Here is a 20,275-nt window from a genome sequence, read left to right on the forward strand (position 1 = left end):
GTCATTTGGAAAATATTGGTTCACTTAGTTATATAAATAAATGAAATATTGACAAATTGCATTATATGATATCAGTAAATCACTTTTTTTTTTTAAAGTTTATTTATTTTGGGAGAGAAAGTGAATATGCACAAGAGGGGCACAGAGGGAGAGAGAGGGAGAGAATCTCAAGCAGGCTCCATCCACACTGTCAGCATGGAGCCTGGTGCGGGGTTAGAATTCACAAACTGAGATTATGACCTGAGATGAGTAAGAGTTGGTTGCTTAACCAACTGAGCAACCCAGGTGCCCCAATAATTTGTTAATACCATCACTAATCTCACAGAAAAGTATTTTAAGTATGGGGAAGTTATCAAGCTCATAATAACATATACAAAGTTTTTAAAAATTTGGGATTTAGTTTGAAGCCTCAAATTTTATCATTGACCAAAAAATGTCAGATTTTTCCCTTGGGTTGACAGGCTTACTTTGTTCCTTTTTAAGAAAATGTCAAGTCTGAATAACATAATGTAATATCATTTATTCAAGTAAAAATAGTGTTCTGTGAGAAACACAGTTCATCTCACATTATAAACAAGTCCTTTTCCTCAGAACAATGATTATACTTTAATATGTAACAGAAGTGCTTTATGGGTACTTCCGGTTTCATCACACATAATATTAAATGCACTGAGATTTAATAAAGGTAACCATTTTTGTTACTTCATGGCTTTTTTTTTTTTTTAATGCAAGTATTTGGTGGTTAAGGATATAAGGACTAGGGGCACCTGGGTGGCTCAGTCAGTTAAGCGGCCGACTTCGGCTCAGGTCATGATCTCACAGTCCGTGAGTTCGAGCCCCGTGTTGGGCTCTGTGCTGACAGCTCAGAGCCTGGAGCCTGTTTCGGATTCTGTGTCTCCCTCTCTCTGACCCTCCCCCGTTCATGCTCTGTCTCTCTCTGTCTCAAAAATAAATAAACATTAAAAAAAATTAAATTTAAAAAAGGATATAAGGACTAGTAGTTCAGGTTAACACCACTACTTCGATTTGTGATAAAGTAGCAGGAATATTACTTAGCATTACTTTTGTACAATCAGTCTCAAGCAGTCCTAGACATCTGTGAACTATACTTTTGAGAATCGCTGCTTTAGATCCACCCTAAAAAGTGTTGTGAAGGAGTCTAAAGAGGATCAGTCTGATATGCATGAAAATTAAGGGCCTGTCAGAATAAACTTCCACGCTCTTTAAAGGCAAACCAGTAAATGTAGATACTCATTAATGTAATTTTCATAATGAACGGCATTTAGTCAAAAATAGTAGACATGAGAAGTATCCACGTTTGACTCATAACTTGGAGAAAAATTTGAAAATAAAAATCCTTAAATGGCAAAAATAATAGAATTAACAGATGAAGATTTTAAAACAGCTGTTTTAACTATTCTTAAGAGTTTAAAGGAAATCGAGAATGCAATGAGGAAAGAAATGAAAAATACTGAAAATTGACTAAATGGAGATTCTAAAGTATAAGATCTACTAAGAAAGAATTTACTCAAAAGAATTAAGAGGTAGATGCTGTTGAAGAAAAGATCAATTAATTTGAAGACATAACAATAAAAGCAATGCAAAATGAAGTACACACAGCAAAACTACAGGAGTGAGGTGGTAGATGCAGCCTGAGTGGGGACAAATTGAGTGGTCTAATGTATGTGTGATTAGAGTTCCTGAACTAGAGGGACTAGTAGAAAGGGAAAAATGTTAAAAGAATAGTAACACAAAACTACCCAAATTTCATGAAAAATGTAAACTCACAGACAAGTGTAAGAAACTTAGTAACTCCAAGTAGGAGTAACTCACAGGAAGCCATATCAAGACAGATCATAATAAAATTGCTGAAAATCAGTAGTACAAGAAGTTCATCCAGCAACAGTCAGACTGGTCTGTCAAAATTAAGTGCAACTCGTGGAAACCTAGAAGCATTGACAATAGGGGTGCACAAGATTCAAGGGCTAGTCTTGATGCCCTGCAATGGTTACGAGAGCAACAAGAAAACAAAGCACATGCTGCCCAGCAGCTTCTGGAAATTCCTAATCCACAACGTCAAGGAGCTTGAAGTGCTGCTGATGTGCAACAAATCTTACTGTGCAGAGATTGCTCATAATGTCTCCTCCAAGAACTGCAAAGCCATTTTGGGAAGAGTAGCCCAGCTGTCTGTCAGAGTCACCAATCCCAATGCCAGGCTGCACAGTGAAGAAAATGAATAAGCGGCTTTTGTGCATATCATATTTGTGTTAATAAAAGCATAAAACTGCAAAAAATATTAATCAGAGGTGAGGAAAAAAAGACACATTGTATATAGGAAAGAGATTTAAAAATAATGACTACAGACTTATTATCAGAAGCAATGCAAGCCAGGAGACAATCAGTGATATTTTTAAGTGTTGAAGGAATAAAATGTTAACTTAGAATACTACATCCAACAAAAATATCTTTCTAAAATGAAGACAAAATAAATATATTTTTCACAAACAAAAGCTGCAAGAAATGCTAATGGAAGCTCCTTAGGCTGAAAGAAAATTATAACAGAAAATTAGGTTAATACAAATAAATGAAGAACACCAGAAATTGTAAATATGTGGGTACATATGAAAATTTTTTAATTTTTAATATTTTTAAATGATTAAAAATATATTGTGGGGTTTATGAATTATGTAGAAGTAAAGGTGTGTGGAAATATAAGTATACTGTTGTAAGACAAGTCCTATATTATTTGAAGGCAGACTGTATTAAATTAAAAATGCATATTATAAACCCTAGATCATTCACTAAAACAATGAAATACAGATAATAGTTATCAAGCCAAGGGTTAAAATAGAATGGAATATCTAAAAATACTGAATAAATTCAAATGAAGATAGAAATAGATGATAAAAAATAGGATGAATAGAAAACAAGACTGTATAGTAATTACAATTAATATAAATTAGCTTACATTCTTATTAGAAGGTAGAGATTGTGAGACTGGATAAAAAAGGAAAACCAATGATATATGTACAAGTAAACCACTTAATATATTTTTTAAAGTTTTTATTCATTTATTTTGAAAAGGAGAGATAGAGAATCCTAAGCATGCTCCAGGCTCAGCTTGGAGCCTGATGCAGGGCTCTGTCTCATGACTGCAAAATCAGTACTTGAGCTGAAATCAAAAGTCAGATGCTTAACTGATTGAGCCACCCATGCACCCCAAAACCCACTTTAAATATAAAGCATAATATTGAAATATATATATGAAAACAGTATAAATATGAATATGAATATAAATATAAACATGAAATATAAATATATGAAAACAGTATATATATGAAAACAATATATATATGTAAAAACAGTAATCAGTATTATGTTATTAATAACATTGTTACTAAATTAATATTAAATGAAGTAGACTTCTGGGCAAGAATATGAGGGCCAAATGGAGACATTTCATGATGAAAATGGGAACTCATCACAAAGACCAAAGTATCATAAATGTGGACATGTCTAATAACAGAGTTTGAAAGCATATGAAACAAAACCTGATAGAACTGAAATGAGAAATGGACAAATCCACATTCATAGTTGGAGATGATAGCAGTCCTTTCTCATACTAATGTTCAGAACAACAGATGGCAAATATGAACAACATATCAACCAGTTTGACCTATTTGAAGTGTGTAAATTCCTCATAATTATAGCAGAATACATATTCTTTCATGTGCAGTTGGTACATTCATTAAGGCAGAAAATATACTTAGCCATAAAACAAATCACTGAAAGTTTAAAGACCATGTGAACTGTGTTCTCCGAAAACAGTGGAATGAAAATAGAAATCAAAAGTCTAGAAAATCCTGATATATTTGGAAGTTAAACAACATATTTTTAAATCATGGGTCAAAGAAAGAATCACAAAGGAAATTAGAAAATATTTTGAACTAAATTAATATGGAAAATGGCATGTCAACAATTGTTAGATGCTGACAAAGTGGTATTGAGAGGGAAATTTATGGTTCAATTGCTTAATTACAAAAGAGTTCTAAAAACAATGACCAATTTCAACTAAGAAATAGTGTTCCACTAGTTCCATTTGCACCAAGAAGTGTTCTCTCCCCTCCTTCTACTTACAGGAATAGAATTTACATTCACTCCTAAAACAGCTAAATAAACCACCCAAAAGACTTAGAAGGAGTACTATCAGGAATAGTGTCTGCTCACAAGCTATATTGGAAAATCTCATAATTTACGAGGCTTGGATAGAGTATTCAAGGCTTCAAGGTTTTTGCATCAGTAATGGGGAATAATTAGCTTTAGATTATATACTGTTCACATGAAACCTACTGACATCTTAATATCAAGACCCAAGAGCTGTTTCTAAGTAACTTATCTGCATCCTAGACAAAGCCTAAGAATATTTATAGGAACAAAAAATATTCAGCACCCATTAAGGTAAAATCCACAAAATTCAAAATTGTCAGCAGGCCTGTGATTGCAGCATCAAGCCTGTGGCAGCGTTCAATAAACTGGGGCTAATGCAAGATGGCATAATATATGGGAATGATGATATGAAAGAGACCATAAGAAGGCTTCCTGAGAACTTTTACAACAACAGGATGTTTCACATTAAGAGAGCATTGAACCTGACCATGAAGCAGCAGATTGTGCCTAAAGAGCATTGGACAAAATGTGAAGAGTATAAATTCTACCTTGAACCGTATCTGAAATGAGTTATTTGGGAAAGAAAAGAGAGAGAAGAATGGGCAAGGAAATAATCATGGAGTTGATATCTGTGGTTGTAACTGTCTTCCAAATATAATTTTTTAATGTTTGTTTATTTTTGAGAGAGATACAGAGCATTAGTTGGGGGCGGGGACGGGGAGGAGTGGGGGCAGAGAGAGATGAAGACACAGAATCCAATGCAGGCTCCAGGCTCTGAGTTGTCAGCACAGACACTGACACAGGGCTCGAACCCGTGAACCATGAGATCATGACCTGAACCGAAGTCACACGCTCACCCGACTAAGCCACCCAGGTGCCTCTGTCTTACAAATATTTTTTAAGAAGTTGGATAAACATAAAGCATACAATTAGAACCATTTGAGCTACAAATGTATTACTTTAAATGTCTATTGTAATTATAAAAATAAAAAGATACGAAAGATTTCAAATCATAAGTCATTGGAAATGTTAAAAATGATCCAAATTGAGTATCTGGAGATGAAGACCATGATGTCTGAGATGAAAAATTTACCAGATGGGATTAACAGATTAGACATTGAAGAAGAAAAGATTAATAAATTTGAGGGCATCATATTACAAACCAATTTGGAAAGGAGTTTGGCAGTTTCCTACAAACTTAAAAATATACTGACCATTCTTCATTTAGGTATTTACCCAAGAGAAAAAAAAGCATATGTCCTTCAAGACATGTACATTATTGTTCATGGCAATTTATTTCTAAAAGCACCAAACTGTAGAAAACCTCATATGCTTGTAAGCCAGTGGATAGGTAAACATTGTGGTATACCTATACTTAGTAATAAAAGAAATGCACTATTGTTACACACAACAATGTGAGAGAAGCTCAGACTACTTTGACTGAAAGAAGCCAGATTTCAAGAGTATATATTCTGCAATTTCATTTATGTAAAATTCTAGATAATTCTCAATAAACCATTGTTACAGAAATCAAAATCCTCAATTCTCTGGGGATGAAGTTAGGATAGTGTAGACGAATTACCAAGTGGCATAAGAAAACTTTGCAGGGGTCATGGATAAATTTACAATCTTGATTATGATGGTAGTTTTACTTTTTGAATATATTTGTCAAAACTTGTGAGATTGTAGATTTTAAATATATGCAGTTTATTTTATGTCAATCATAATAAAGCTGTTAAAGTTTTTTTTTAAAGAGCAAATAAAATCCAAAGTAAGTATAGAAGGAAACAAATTATATATGTGTATACACACACACAGAAATTAACAAAGCAGAAAATAGAAGAAGAATGAACAAAAAATAAAACTTCAAGCTGTTTTTTTTTGAGCGATGAATAAAATTGATAATTTACTTGGTACTGCGAATAAGAACAAAAGACCCACAAAGTTATTCATATTGGAAATGAAAGGAACCTGTAGACATTAAATAGGTTGTAAGGCAACATGAAGAACAAATTTATACCAGTAAATTAATGTTTGGCAGACTTTAAGAAACTATAAAAATTATATTAAAGGTACAAATTATAGCTGACAGAAGAATATTATAAAATCTGAATAGATGTACATCAGTTATTTAAATTGAATTGACAATCAAAGTCTTCCCACAAAGAAAATCTGGTATTAGATGGCTTCACTGGTAAAGTCTATCTAATATTTAAGGAAGAAATACTAGCAATCATTCATAAATCAAGGATGAAATATTTTCTAATTCATTTTGTGAAATCAGCATTATTCTAATACCAAAACCAGACAAAGGCATTATTGTAAAAGAAAGCTACAGACCAATATTTCTCACAATTATAGACGGAGAAATCCTTTACAAAGTATTTGCAAGTTGAATTCAGTAAAATGTAATAAAATATACACATACGTATATAATATACCTCATGGTCAAGTAAGTTTAGCCAGGAAAGCAAATCTTATTTAACAGCTTATAATTTATTCTTGTAATCTACCATATTAGAATAATAAATGAGAAAATTTATCTGATCATTACAGTAGGTGGAGGAGAAAGCATTTAATACCCATTCATGTTGTTAAAAAAACAAAACAACTAAACTCACAACTAGTAAGAATAGAAAGAAACTTTGTCAACCTCATAAAGCACATTGATGAAGAACATATAACTAATGTAATACTTCATAATTAAAGGCTAAATTCTTGACTCCTAAGATCAAGAACAATGCAAGGTCCACTCATAAAACATCTATTCAGCGCTTTGTAGAAGACATGCAAATAGCCAGTAAGCACACAAAAAGGTGTCCAGTGTTGTTAGTTATTATTAATCTTCAGGGAATATAAATTAAAGCCACAGTTCAAAACCACGCCCACTGGAAAGGCTAAAATACAAAAAGAAGGTTCTTATTCATAGTAATATGTGGCAACGGGAACTTTGGTGGAGTGCATGATGGTATAATCACTTTGGAAAAGTTTGGCAGTTTTTTTATAAAGTTGATCATACAATCTAACATTCCATTCTTAGGTATTTATTCAAGAAAAATCAACACATATTTACAAAAGAGTTTTCACAATAAGTTCATAGTAGCTTTTTTTTGTAGTAAGGAAAAAAAACAGAAACAACCCAGATGGTCATCAGCTGGTGAATGTATAAACATTGTGCTCTGTCCATATGTATTTTCTTTGCTGCTGTGTAACAAAGGCTGCAATTAGTATGTTACCTCAAGGCTCAATTAGGGAAGTGTATACACTTTTGCGATTACTAATGTGGTTGCTGACAGGATTTATTTCCATGTGGGCTGTTGAACTGAGAGACTCAGCTCTTCACTCACTCTTGGTTGGAGGCTTCTCTCCCTTCCTTATTATGTTTGTCTCCATATACCAATTCAAAACAAGACAGTTGGTTTCATCAGAGTGAACAAGTAAAGGGCAAGAGAGAGTGTGCTAAGAAGATGGAAACTGTAGTCTTGTAACCTATCTCAGAAGTCCACATCCCATCACCATTATTATATTGTCTTCATTAGAAGTAACTTGGTACAGCCCATGCTCACAGGGAGGGAATTACAAAGGACATGCATACCATGAGGTGGAGAGCATTGAAAGCCATTTCAGAAGCTGCCTATCTTACAATATAATAGAATACTACTAAACAATGAAAAAGAACTTTATTGGTACACACAGAAATATAGGTGAAGATCAAAAACATTATGCAGAGCAAAAGAACCCAGACATAAAAGATAACAGACAAAACTCATCTTTAGAGTAAGAAGGAAGAAGATCCATGGTTGGGTAGGGTTAGGTTTTTGTTTCAAAGAGGTATGAGTACCTTTTTGTGACATAGGAAATGTTCTTTATCTTAATTGTGGCAGTGGTTGCACTGGTGTATATATTTATCAAAACTCATGAGTGAGTTTTATTATATGTAAATCATAATCTAAGTTGGGATTTTGAAAAGTATGCTATTGAATTCAACGGCTTTTTTTAAAAAAAAACTTTTTCTAGTTTTATTGAGATATAATTGATAAGCAACACTGTATAAGTTTAAGGTGTACATCATAATGACTTACATATATTGCAAAATGATTACCATTATGAGCTTAGTTAACATCCATCATCTCATGTAAATACAAAAAAAAAAAGCTTTTTCTCTCTGTGATAGGAATTCTTAGGATTTACTCTCTTAACAACTTTAGAATGTAGCATACAGTAATGTTAACTATAGTCATCATGTTATATATTACATCCCTAGTACTTATTTGTATAATAACTGGAAGTTCTACCATTGACCACCTTTGTCCCATTCCCCAACTCCCTACTTCTGGTTACTATAATCTGGTCTTTTTCCTTTGAGTTTCTTTTCTTTTCTTTTTCTTTTTTTTTTTGGATTCCCCATGTAGTTGAGTTATACAGTATTATTAGTCTTTCTATGTCTGACTTCTTTGACTTAGCATAATGCCTTCAAGGTCCCATGTTGTCAAAAATGGCAGAATTTCCTTCCTTTTTTTAATGATTGAATAATATTGAAATGTATATATGCATAACAACCTCTTTATCCATTGATCTGTCAGTGGACACTTAGGTTGCTTCCATATTTTGGAAGATACTGGATATTCCATATGGAAGATATTCCATATTTTGGAAGCATTGTAGATAATGCTGCTATGAACATAAGGGTGCAGATATCTCTTTGACATAGTGTTTTTATTTCCTTTGGATATATTGTTGGATCATATGATAGTTCTATTTTTAATTTTTTGAGGACCCTCCATGCTGTTTTCTATAGTGGTTGTACTAATTTATAGTCCCACCAACGGTGTCCTTTTCTCCACATTTTTGCTGGCATTTGATAACAGCCATTCTAATAGACATGAGGTGATATCTCACTGTGGTTTTGACTTGTGTTTCCCTAATAATTTGTGATGTTGAGCACTTTTTTGTGTACCTATAGACCATTTGTATATCTTTTTTAGAAAAATATCTATTCAGGACCTTGGCCCATTTTTAATTGTGTGTGTTGCTGTTGTATTGTGAGCTCTTTATATATTTTGGGTAGTAACTCCTATCAGTTTGCAAATTCAGTGGACTGTTCTTGATGACATCTATATTATCTTCACATTTTTCAGGTAACATACCAGGGTGCTATAGTGTCAGTGCTATGTTGTGTTAAGATCTTTGGTATCAGGTAGACCCAGATATGAATACTGCCTCTGAAACTTGCTGCATTCTAGTGCTTCATTGACCTGAATTATTTCAGATATCCCTGAAACAATAACTACTGTCTATTGACAACCTATACTGGCCAGGCACTATGCTAAACATTTATGTGTGTATTACCTTAGTTAATACAATCAAAATAACTAACATTTTTATAGTCCCTTGTGTATATTGGGTACATACTGATACAAAACATTTCCCATGCCTTTACGTGATTTGACCCCAATGAAGGGTTGATAGTATAATTATCCCCATGTCACAGAAGAAATTGAGACCAACAGAGAATAAATTTTTAAAATATGAGGAACTCAGTTTGTTGTCAAGATTCTGGTTTTGTTTTCTGTTCCTTTCTACCAGGAATTATTTATGTGTTACCTAAGCTTGCTGCAAAGAGTAACTGGGTCTTCAACTTAAAATCTCTTTCTGTTTTTCCTTTAAGAAACTTCTTTTAGGTTATGAATGCTAAGAGTGTCTCCAAGAGTCTAAGTGGAAGGTGTCAGGTGAAGATCGGTTTCTAAGAGGAAAGCACTGGGCAGACTTATAAGAGCATAAGCCCAGTTCCAGACAAGTACTGTTCTAGAAATACCAACCTTAACCACAAGCGAAAATACAATGTTTATATGTATTTGATATAAAAAGTATGGCTCATTTTTCTACTATTTCCATAAACGGAACAATATTTTATCAGCAGTGACGTTTTTGAAGGCCAAGGTTGATAAAGTTTGTGCTTGTAAAATATATTGTGATGTTTAATCACTAATCAAAAGTGCCCAGATAGGAATTTTCTTTGGGGAAGTAAAACCATGTCACGAAGGCCATGAAGTTTTTGATTGTAGCATTGCTTACTTTGGCAACTGTGTTTCTATAGTACTTGGGTAGCATAAGCTTCCTCTCCCCACCCCCCACCGGCCACCATTTTTTTCCTTTATCAGCATGGAATTATTTTTCCTCTTTTAATATATGACATAATCAGTTCTTTCAGTATTCATTCACTTATTACAAATGGGATTGAACCTAAAAGTATAGACTAGCACCAACATAATAAAAGTTAAATACTTGTAATCTTTGTACATTCTGATTCAACAATCTATAGTTCCAGAAATTAGCTGATTGATTTACATGTAGACTTGATTCCTGAAAAATGATTTGTGGGGCACTGGGAAAACTTTGATTCCTCACTGTTTTTCATTAGCATCATGTTCATTTTTGCTTTTTATCTTTAAGTCTTTTGTCTTCACTGAATAGAGTAACCTTTGGTTTGGCTCTCTTTCATAAACCAACTCTCCTTCAGGCTGAGTTTAAGTTTTCTCTCTCTCATTAAAGCCTTCTCTGACTATTTATCCAACATATTTTTTTTTTCTTTTTTGAAATTCTGTTGCCTTTCTCTTTAAAACAATGTAAGTTTTCTTCTAGATTATGTACATTAGCTTTATTTTTTCAGTTGCTTTTGTGGATGTTATCTCTTTTTATCTTTGGGCCCTGGAAATAGTTAAGAATAGCAATATTATTCCCCATTTTATGATGCAAAACCTAAGAATGGATATTTTATTTTTTTCAAGATAAGACTTTAATCCAAATCTTCATTCCAAAATCTGCTTTCCTTCTATAATACCTCAAGTTTTATACTTTACCTGCTATTCCTACCACATGCTGAGCATTTAGTGGTATTGTCGATTGGTTTAAAACAGATTATTTACCCCCAATCACTGATAACTGTTTCTTTTAAAAAGATATGCAGTTAATTAACTAGTTAATTAATTGTAGAGTCTTTTATCAGAATTAATCTTGAAGCCTAAGTTCTCAAAGGGACATTTTATTTGATCAAGATTTGAAGTTTGGACTATGGAAATTTTTATTTATTCATCAGAGAAATGTCACTGACTGTGCACCATATGCTTACTATTAAAGCTAGCCCTGGATATAGACAAGTGATGATCGCATTATTTTGTTAGTAATATTCAGTCTTTTCTTATTTATACAGGAGAGATTAAACAGATTCTAGAAAATGAACTTCAGATACCTGTGTCTAAAATGCTGTTAAAAGGCTGGAAGACCGGAGATGTGGAAGACAGTGTGAGTTTCTTAATTGCCTAAAATAAAAGAATATGAAGTTATACAATTGACAAAATGGTGTATTAAAAAATGGTTTTTATTAGTTTTTATTACATATGACAGAAGTAGATTTTGGTAAAATAGTAACTTAGTTTAAAGAATCAGCAAACAGTGTTTTTCAAGTGAAAACATTTTCATGATAAACTAGCAGTAGTTTTGAATGAGTTAGGTATGTAATTGAAAACGGTATATGGCATATTTTTCATATTTCTAACTGTTATATAGGAGTTAGTTTGGCATTCTTTTTGAGAGCCTTTACTTTTTTCTCAAACCTCATAGGGTGTCATTAAGTACCCTGGAACAATAATGTACTAAACAATTACTTATTGACCTGAAGGAAGTCACATACAATGTATATATATATATGCCAAATATTGATAATAGAACAGAGATAATAATAGCAAATTTTTTAAATTTGGAAAATTTAAATGGTGAGAATCGTTGTTTACTTGGATAGTGGGAAGTGCATGGAATGAATTGTATTTTAAGAATTTTCATAAAGTGTTGCCGTTATAAGGCAGTAGTTGCTATTCTTAAGGACCCAGCAGCAGCCTCAGGTATTAAATATTTCATACACTTTTTCTTTGACAGAGAAAGTGGGGACAGATGGAAAGGAAATGAATTAACTCTAAAGTTTTAGATGTTTGAGGTAGAAATAATTATCAAATCTTTTCATACTAGTTATTAACTTGATATTTCAGTATCTAGGCATAAACATAGAATCTTCAATTTTTGGTTCAGTTCTTTGTCAGTGACTTCTGGTAGACATTGTGCTTGTAAATATCTATATGTGAGTTCATTTGGTATATGGAGATGTTCTGAGTATTTAAATAAGATATTTACATGAATTTCACATTAGCAAGGTATTTATAGGTTTAGGTTTAAGTTAGTGATGTACTGTTTTAGGGGTCAGCAGCCTTTTTCTATACAGAAACAGGTTGTAAATCTTTTAGGCTTTGTGGGCAATATAGTCTCCCTTGCAGCTACTCAATTCTGTGTCATAGTGTGAAAGGAGCCACAGGCCATATGTGAAAATGTGAAGCGCTACTGTGTTCCAATAAATCTTTATGGATGCAGAAATTTTAATTTTATATAATTTCACATACTGCGAAATACTTTTTTAAAATTTTCAACCATTTAAAAATGTAAAAATTATTCTTAACTTACAGGCCATATATAAAGAGGCAATGACCTAGATTTGTCCCATAGGCATAGTTTGCTGACCCCTGGTGGGTGCTATATGGCTGTTGTAATTGAAACATAGGTTAAAAAAATAAAAAGAAGTGCTGCCTGAGTAAATCAACAACCTTGGCAGAAATAAAACACGAAAATGCATTAGTTTATATAGCTGTATCATTTATCTGTTCATTTACTGAGAAGCCTATGGATATGAATCAGTTGTACATGGCATTTTCAGTAGTTTGTAAAGAGAAAGACGATTATTTTGAAAATGTTCTTAAAGCTATCTGTTCTAATATTTGAACATAGTCTTTTGTTACCAACAATATTTTCAGTTTCTGTATACTCTTTTCCCAAGATGATTTCTGATATTCCTATGCCATTAATTTTCTGATTGCTCCTGAATGTATATTTCCAGGTTATACTGTTGTGAATTCATTTATCCAAATTGGTAATTCACTTTTGTACTTGCATACCTTATTAACATCTTTAAGTTAACATGTTTAAAATGGGGCTCTTGGTTTTTCTTCCCATGCCATTTCTCTATCAGTTTCCCTCCAATAAATGGCAGCACTGTATAGCCACTAATGAATACAAAAACATGGGCATCCAGTCTTTTCCCATTTCAAATAACACCTAATCCTTTGGTAAGTGCTATAACATCTGTCTCCAAAATATACCTCAACTGTGGTCACATTTCAGTATTTTTATTCCACTGCCTAGTCCAAGCCATTAGCATCTCATGCCTGGATCAATGCAATAGCTTCATCATTGTTTTCCCAGCATTTTTCTTGAGTTCTTCCTTACATTCTCCACATAGCAGCCAGAGTGATCTTTTAAAAACATAAATTGAATTATATAACTCTGCTGTTAAAACATAGTTTTTTATTGCACTTTAAATAAAACTCGCCGTGGTTCAAAAGGCATTGTATTATTTACCCACTGTTCACCTCTACAACCTTTAGCCTTCCTTTTACCCTCACTTTACATGATGCAGCCATAGAAACCTCCTTTTAATTCTTCTAATAGGCCCAAGCCCTTTATGTCTTTACCTGTCCCTTTAACTGCTTGGAATGCTTTATCCCCAATTCTTCATATGGGTACCTCTATTTCATCCTTCAAGTCTCAGTTTAAACATTACTTTCTCTAACAGGCCTCTGTATAAAACTAGGTTCCCATCCCAGCATTCTCCATCATAGTACCTTGAGCAAATGTTTGTGGAATGAATGAAGGAATGAATGAATAAAAGTATCCATTTATTTAATTATGCCATGTGTGGTTTGAGAGGGAAGATTCAGTGGAAAATCTATGGATGATAGCATAGCAAAAGGTAGTAGTTACCATCCAAATGATAAGAGTATTTACAGTAATCCACCAAGTAAAAAAATGAAAGATGAAAAGGTAAAAATAACTTTCCTGTGTATGCAGGTGTTTTGCTTGCATGTTATAGCTCTGTAAAGGTCACACATCAATTTCAAAAGGGCTTACACATATTTTAAAGATTCAGAACATAAAGGTTTCTGTACAGATTGTAAACTTATGAGTAATTGCCTAACATAAAATTTTTGCAGACCATGCATTACAAACCATTAATGGGTTGTAAAGTGACATGAGTGGGTTATAGCCCACATTAAAAAACCAAATAGAATAGAAGATGTCAGAGTATTTTGCAAACAGTAAGGGTAAGTATTTTTATTTATTTAACAGATAGCTAATATGAGTCAACAGTAAATCCCAGTGTCCTTGTATACTTATAGTAAGATGGACCTTCTTGGAGTGGGATCAAGAATGAATTCTATACTTGGGTAAGATCAGCCTCCCTATGTGTCTCTACTTTCATCTGTAGGGTTAAGAGAGATTCCTAGAAATCGCACCCCACCTTGCTTTCCAACACTTTCAGCCTGGACATTATTATTTGATTGTACCACAACTAATTTCATTACATCTCTTCCTGCTGTTTATGCTGGTCACTACAAGGAGTTTAAGATTCTCATATCATCCCTCACTAAAATTTCCATAGCTCACATCTGTCTCTAGCCTTTTCCTCTACAATGCCTGGGACCCTGTGTTATTCCCTGTGGAACTAATTTTATTATTAGCAAAATTCCTTCTGTTGTCAACCTCTTCCCTGCACATTCCCTCCACCATCTTCCTCTGACTGAAATCTGCCTTCCTGAGGACATTGTTTCTTTGTAGCCTTCTCCGTGTTCATTGCTTTTCCTTAGCAGCCATCATAACAGTGGACTAACTGGTAAAATATGTGTCCTTATTGCTCCTCACTTCCACTTCTGGACCTTTATCAGTCCTTCTCTAAAAATCTTCAGCTTTGAATTTGATGTCAAAAGATCATCACCTACTTATTGAGGTGTTTCCCCTCATTTCCTGATTGGTCTAGAATTGCTCTCTGTCTTCTTTTTTTTTTAATGTCATGCAGTATGTATGTATTTTTTTAAATTTACATCCAAGTTAGTTAGCATGTAGTGCAATAATGATTATAAGAGTAGAATCCTGTGATTTATCCCCTACATATAACACCTAGTGCTCATCCCAACAAGTATCTTCCTTAATGCCCCTTGCCCACTTAGCCCTTCCCCCCACCCACAACCCCTCCAGCAACCCTCAGTTCTTTCTCTATATTTGAGTCTCTTATGTTTTGTCCCCCTCCTTGTTTTTATATTATTTTTCTTCCCTTCTCTTATGTTCATCTGTTTTGTATCTTAAATTCCACACGAGTGAAATTATATGATATTTGTCTTTCTCTGACTAATTTTGCTTAGCATAATGCACTTTGCTTCCATCCACGTTGATGCACATGGCAGGATTTCATTCTTTTTTGATTGTCAAGTAATACTCCATTTTGTGTATACACACACACACACACACACAGACACACACACACAACACACAGTGGGCTCTTTCCCACTTGTTCTCTTAGCCAACAATGGCCATTATTGATAGCACTGCTATAAACATTGGGGTGGATGTGACCCTTCGAAACAGCACACCTGTATCCTTTGAATAAATACCTAGTAGTGCAATTGTTGGGATGTAGGGTAGTTCTATTATTAATTTTTTGAGGAACTTCATACCGTTTTCCACAGTGGCTACACCAGTTCGCATTCCCACTAGCAGTGCAAAAGAGATCTTTCTCTACATCCTTGCCAACATCTGTCATTGCCTGCATTGTTAATTTTAGTCATTCTGACAGGTGTGAGGTGGTATCTTATTGTGGTTTTGATTTGTATTTCCCCCCTTTTTTTTTAATTACATTTCCTTGATGATGAGTGGTGTTCGGCATTTTTTCATGTGTCTGATAGCCATCTGGATGTCTTCTTTGGAAAAGTGCCTATTCATGTCTTTTGCCCATTTCTTCACTAGATTATTTGTTTTTTGAGTATTGAGTTTGATAAATTCTTTATAGATTTTGGATACCAACCCTTTATCTGTCATTTGCAAATATCTTCTCCCATTCCTTTGGTTGCCTTTTAGTTTTGCTGATTGTTTCCTTCATCATGCAGAAGCTTTTTATTTTTATGAGTTCCCAATAGTTTATTTTTGCTTTTATTTCCCTTGCTTCTGGAGATGTGTTAAGAAGTTGCTGCAGCCAAGGTCAAAGAGGTTTTTGCCTGCTTTCTCCTTGAGGATTTTGATGGCTTCCTGTCTTATGTTTAGGTCTTTCATCCATTTTGAGTTTGTTTTTGTGTGTGGTGTAAGAAAGTGGTCCAGGTTCATTCTTCACGTTGCTGTCCAGTCTTCCCAGCATCATTTGCTGAAGAGACTGTCTTTATTCCATTGGATATTTGTTCCTGCTTGTCAAAGATTAGTTGGTCATAAATTTGTGGGTCCATTTCTGGGTTCTCTATTCTGTTTGACTGGTCTAAGTGTCTGTTTTTGAGCCAGTACTATACTGTCTTGATGACTACAGCTTTGTAATACATCCGGAATTGTGATGCCTCCAGCTTTGGTTTTCTTTTTCAGGATTGTTTTGGCTCCTCGGGGTCTTTTCTGGTTCCATACACATTTTAGGATTGTTTGTTCCAGCTCTGAAGAATGCTGGTGTTTTTTTTTGATAGGGATTGCATTGAATATGTATATTGCTTTAGGTAGTATCGACATTTTAACAATATTTGTTCTTCCAATTCATAAGCATGGAATATTTTTCCATTTTTTTGTGTCTTCTTCAATTTCTCTCATAAGCGTTCTACAGTTTTCAGTGTATAGATTTTTCACTTCTTTGGTTAGGTTTATTCCCAAATGTTTTATGGTTTTGGGTGCAATTGTAAATGGGATTTTTCCCTTAATTTCTCTTTCTGTTGTTTCATTATTAGTGGATAGAAATGCAACCGATTTCATTGATTTTATATCTTGCAACTTTGCTGATTTCATGGGTCAGTTCTGGCAAGTTTTTGGTGGAATCTTTTGGGTTTTCCACATAGAATATCATATGGTCTGTGAAGAGTGAAAGTTTGACACTCTCCTTGTCAATCTGGATGCCTTTTATTTCCTTTTGTTGTCTGATGCTGAGGCTAAGACTTCCAATAGTGTGTTGAATAACAGTGGTGAGAGTGTACTTCCCTGTCATGTTCCTGACCTTAGAGAGAAAGCTCTCAGTTTTTTCCCCATTGAGGATGAGATTAGCGTTGGGTCGTTCAAATATGGCTTTTATGATCTTGAGGTATGATCCTTGTATCCCTACTTTCTTGAGGGTTTTTATCAAGAAAGGATGCTGTATTTTGTCAAATGCTTTCTCTGCATCTAATGAAAGGATCATGTGGTTCTTATTCTTTCTTTTGTTAAGGTGATGTGTCACATTGATTGATTTGCAGATATTGAACCAGCCCTGCCTCCCAGGTATAAATGCCACTTGATCACAATGAATAATCCTTTTAATGTATTGTTGACTCCAGTTGGCTAGTATCTTGTTGAGGATTTTTGCATCTATGTTCATCAAGGAAATTAGTCCATAGTTCTCCTTTTTAATGGGGTCTTTGGTTTCTGAATCAAGGTGATGCTGGCCTTGTAGCATGAGTTTGGAAGTTTTCCTTCCATTTCTGTTTTTGGAACAGCTTCAAAAGAATAAGTGTTAACTCTTCTTTAAATGTTTGGTGGAATTCACCTGCAAAGCCATCTGGCCCTGGACTCTTGTTTTGGGGGAGGTTTTTTATTACTATTTAAATTTCTTTACTGGTTATGGATCTGTTCAAACTTTCTATTTCTTCCTGTTTCAGTTTAGATAATTTATATGTTTCTAGGAATTTGTCCATTACTTACAGATTGCCCAATTTATTGGTATATAATTGATCATAATATTCTCTTATTATTGTTTGTATTTCTGCTGTGTTGGTTATGATTTCTCCTCTTTCATTCTTGATTTGATTTACTTGGGTCCTTTTTCTTTTTGATCAAACTGGCTAGGGATTTATAATTTTGTTAATTCTTTCAAAGAACCAACTCCTTGTTTCATTGATCTTTTCTACTTTATTTATTTATTTATTTTTTATTTTTTTTAAATTTATTTATTTTTTTCAGATAGCATTGATTTCTGCTCTAATCTTTATTATTTCCCATCTTCTGCTGGTTTTGAGTTCTTTTTGCTGTTCTTTTTTTCAGCTCTTTAAGGTTTAAGGTTAGGTTGTATATCTGAGATCTTTTTTCCTTCTTTAGGAAGGCCTGGATTACTATATACTTCCCTGTTGTGACCACCTTTGCTACATGCCAGTGGTTTTGATCAATCTTGTTATCATTTTCATTTGCTTCAATGTACTTTTTAAACTCCCCTTTAACTTCTTGGTTAACCTGTTCATTATTTAATAGAATGTTCTTTAATCTCCAAGTATTCATGGTCTTTCCAAATTTTTTCTTGTAGTTGATTTCAAGTTTCATAGTGTTGTGGTCTGAAAATATGCATGGTATGATCTTGATTTTTTTGTACTTGTTGAGGGCTGATTTGTGTCCCAGTATATGATCTATTCTGGAGAATGTTCCATGTGTACTTGAGAAGAATGCATATTCCACTGCTTTAGAATGAAATATTCTGAATATCTGTTAAGTCCGTCTGGTCCAAGATGTCATTCAAAGCCATTGTTTCCTTGTTGATTTTCTGCCTAGATGATCTGTCCATTGTTGTAAGTGGGGTGTTGAATTCCCCTACTATAATAGCATTATTATCAATGAGTTTCTTCATGTTTGTGATTAATTGGTTTATATATTTGGGTGTTTCACGTTGGGGCATAACTGTTTACAATTGTTAGGTCTTGATGGATAGACCCCTTAATTATGATATAATGCCCTTCTTCATCTCTTGTTACATTCTTTAAAAAAAATTTTTTTAACGTTTAGTTATTTTTGAGAGAGAGGGAGAGAAAGAAAGAAAGGAAGGAAGAAAGGACGAACGAACACGAGCAGGAGAGGGCCAGAGAAAGATGGAGACGCAGAATCTGAAGCACCTCCAGGCTCTGAGCTGTCAGTACAGAGCCCAACTGGGGCTTGAACCCACAAGCTGTGAGATCATGACCTGAGCCAAAGTTGGACACTTAACTGACTGAGCTACCCAGGTGCCCCTACATTCTTTATTTTAAAATCTACATTGTCTGATATAAGTGTGGCTACTCTGGCTTTCTTTTGGCGACCATTAGCATGATAGATGGTTCTCCATACCCTTACTTTCAATATGAAGATGTCCTTAGAGATAAAATGGGTCTTGTAAACAGCATATAGAAGGATCTTTTTTTTCTTATCCATGCGATACCCTGTGTCTTTTGATTGGAGCCTTTAGCCCATTGACATTAGAGTGAGTACTGAAAGATATGAATTTATTGCCATTTTGTTGCCTGTAGAATTGAAGTTTCTGATGGTGTTCTCTGGTCCTTTGTTGTCTTTGTTGCCTTTGGTCTATTTTTGGTTTTGTTTTTTGTTTTGTTTTGTTTTTTCATCTTTTCTCCCCTCAAAGAGTCCCCCTTAAAATTTCTTGCAGGACTGGTTTAGTGGTCATGAATTCCTTTAGTTTTTGTTTGGGAAACTCTTTATCTCTCCTTTTATTTTGAATGGCAGCCTTGCTGGGTAACGAATTCTTGGCTGCATGTTTTTTTTTTTTTTTTTTTTTACATAAAAGATCATTTATTTATTTATATAACAATCTCCATTTTGTCTTCCAAAAATCGGATTATTTATACCTAAGGCACCATACTAAGTTTAAGTCACTCACTCTTTGATAAAGTAATTGAACACTAGCTAAGCTGCATAGGCTTTCTAAGGTATAGATTCACACTAAATATTCTTATAAGTGTGAATCTATAAAATAAAGAGGATAACATTTATCAACAGGCCATATTTTTATACATATAATTGTGCAAGTTACAGTGTTTTCGGTTAGGGAGAGGGAGGATAGGATAAAAAAAGTGCAACTTTGGCTGCATGTTTTTATGGTTCATCACATTTAATATATCCTGCCACTCCTTTCTGGCCTGCCAAGTTTCTGTGTATAGGTCTGCTGTGAACCTGATCTCTCTTCCCTTATAGGTTAAGGATTTTTTTCCCCTTGTTACTTTCATAGTTCTTTCGTTGTCTGTGTATTTTGTGCATTTGACTA

The 20,275-nt window shown here is 34.0% G+C and overlaps 2 protein-coding genes across 5 annotated transcripts in view; both read left to right on the forward strand.

Moving 5' to 3' along the window:
• FAF1 (Fas associated factor 1) overlaps positions 1 to 20,275 on the forward strand; it is a 514,818-nt gene that overhangs the window by 197,463 nt on the left and 297,080 nt on the right. For all 4 annotated transcript variants that reach the window (XM_053895524.1, XM_019449338.2, XM_053895535.1 and 1 more), the window contains one exon: positions 11,378 to 11,469. In XM_053895524.1, coding sequence (XP_053751499.1) covers positions 11,378 to 11,469 — 92 coding nt within the window. The remainder of the gene's footprint in view (positions 1 to 11,377; positions 11,470 to 20,275) is intronic.
• On the forward strand, positions 3,327 to 4,839 carry LOC109266899 (cytochrome b-c1 complex subunit 7-like). Its single transcript, XM_053895545.1, has one exon. It carries the CDS (start codon positions 4,542 to 4,544, stop codon positions 4,734 to 4,736), a length of 195 nt encoding a protein of 64 aa, XP_053751520.1. The 5' UTR covers positions 3,327 to 4,541; the 3' UTR covers positions 4,737 to 4,839.

This window comes from Panthera pardus, unplaced genomic scaffold (assembly GCF_024362965.1).
Source record: "Panthera pardus isolate Hobbes unplaced genomic scaffold, ASM2436296v1 HiC_scaffold_11, whole genome shotgun sequence".
NCBI lineage: Eukaryota > Metazoa > Chordata > Mammalia > Carnivora > Felidae > Panthera > Panthera pardus.

What these genes read in the sequence shown, in the direction of transcription:
- LOC109266899 (XM_053895545.1), top strand. Translation starts at nt 4,542, where the DNA reads ATGCAAGATGGCATAATATATGGGAATGATGATATGAAAGAGACCATA.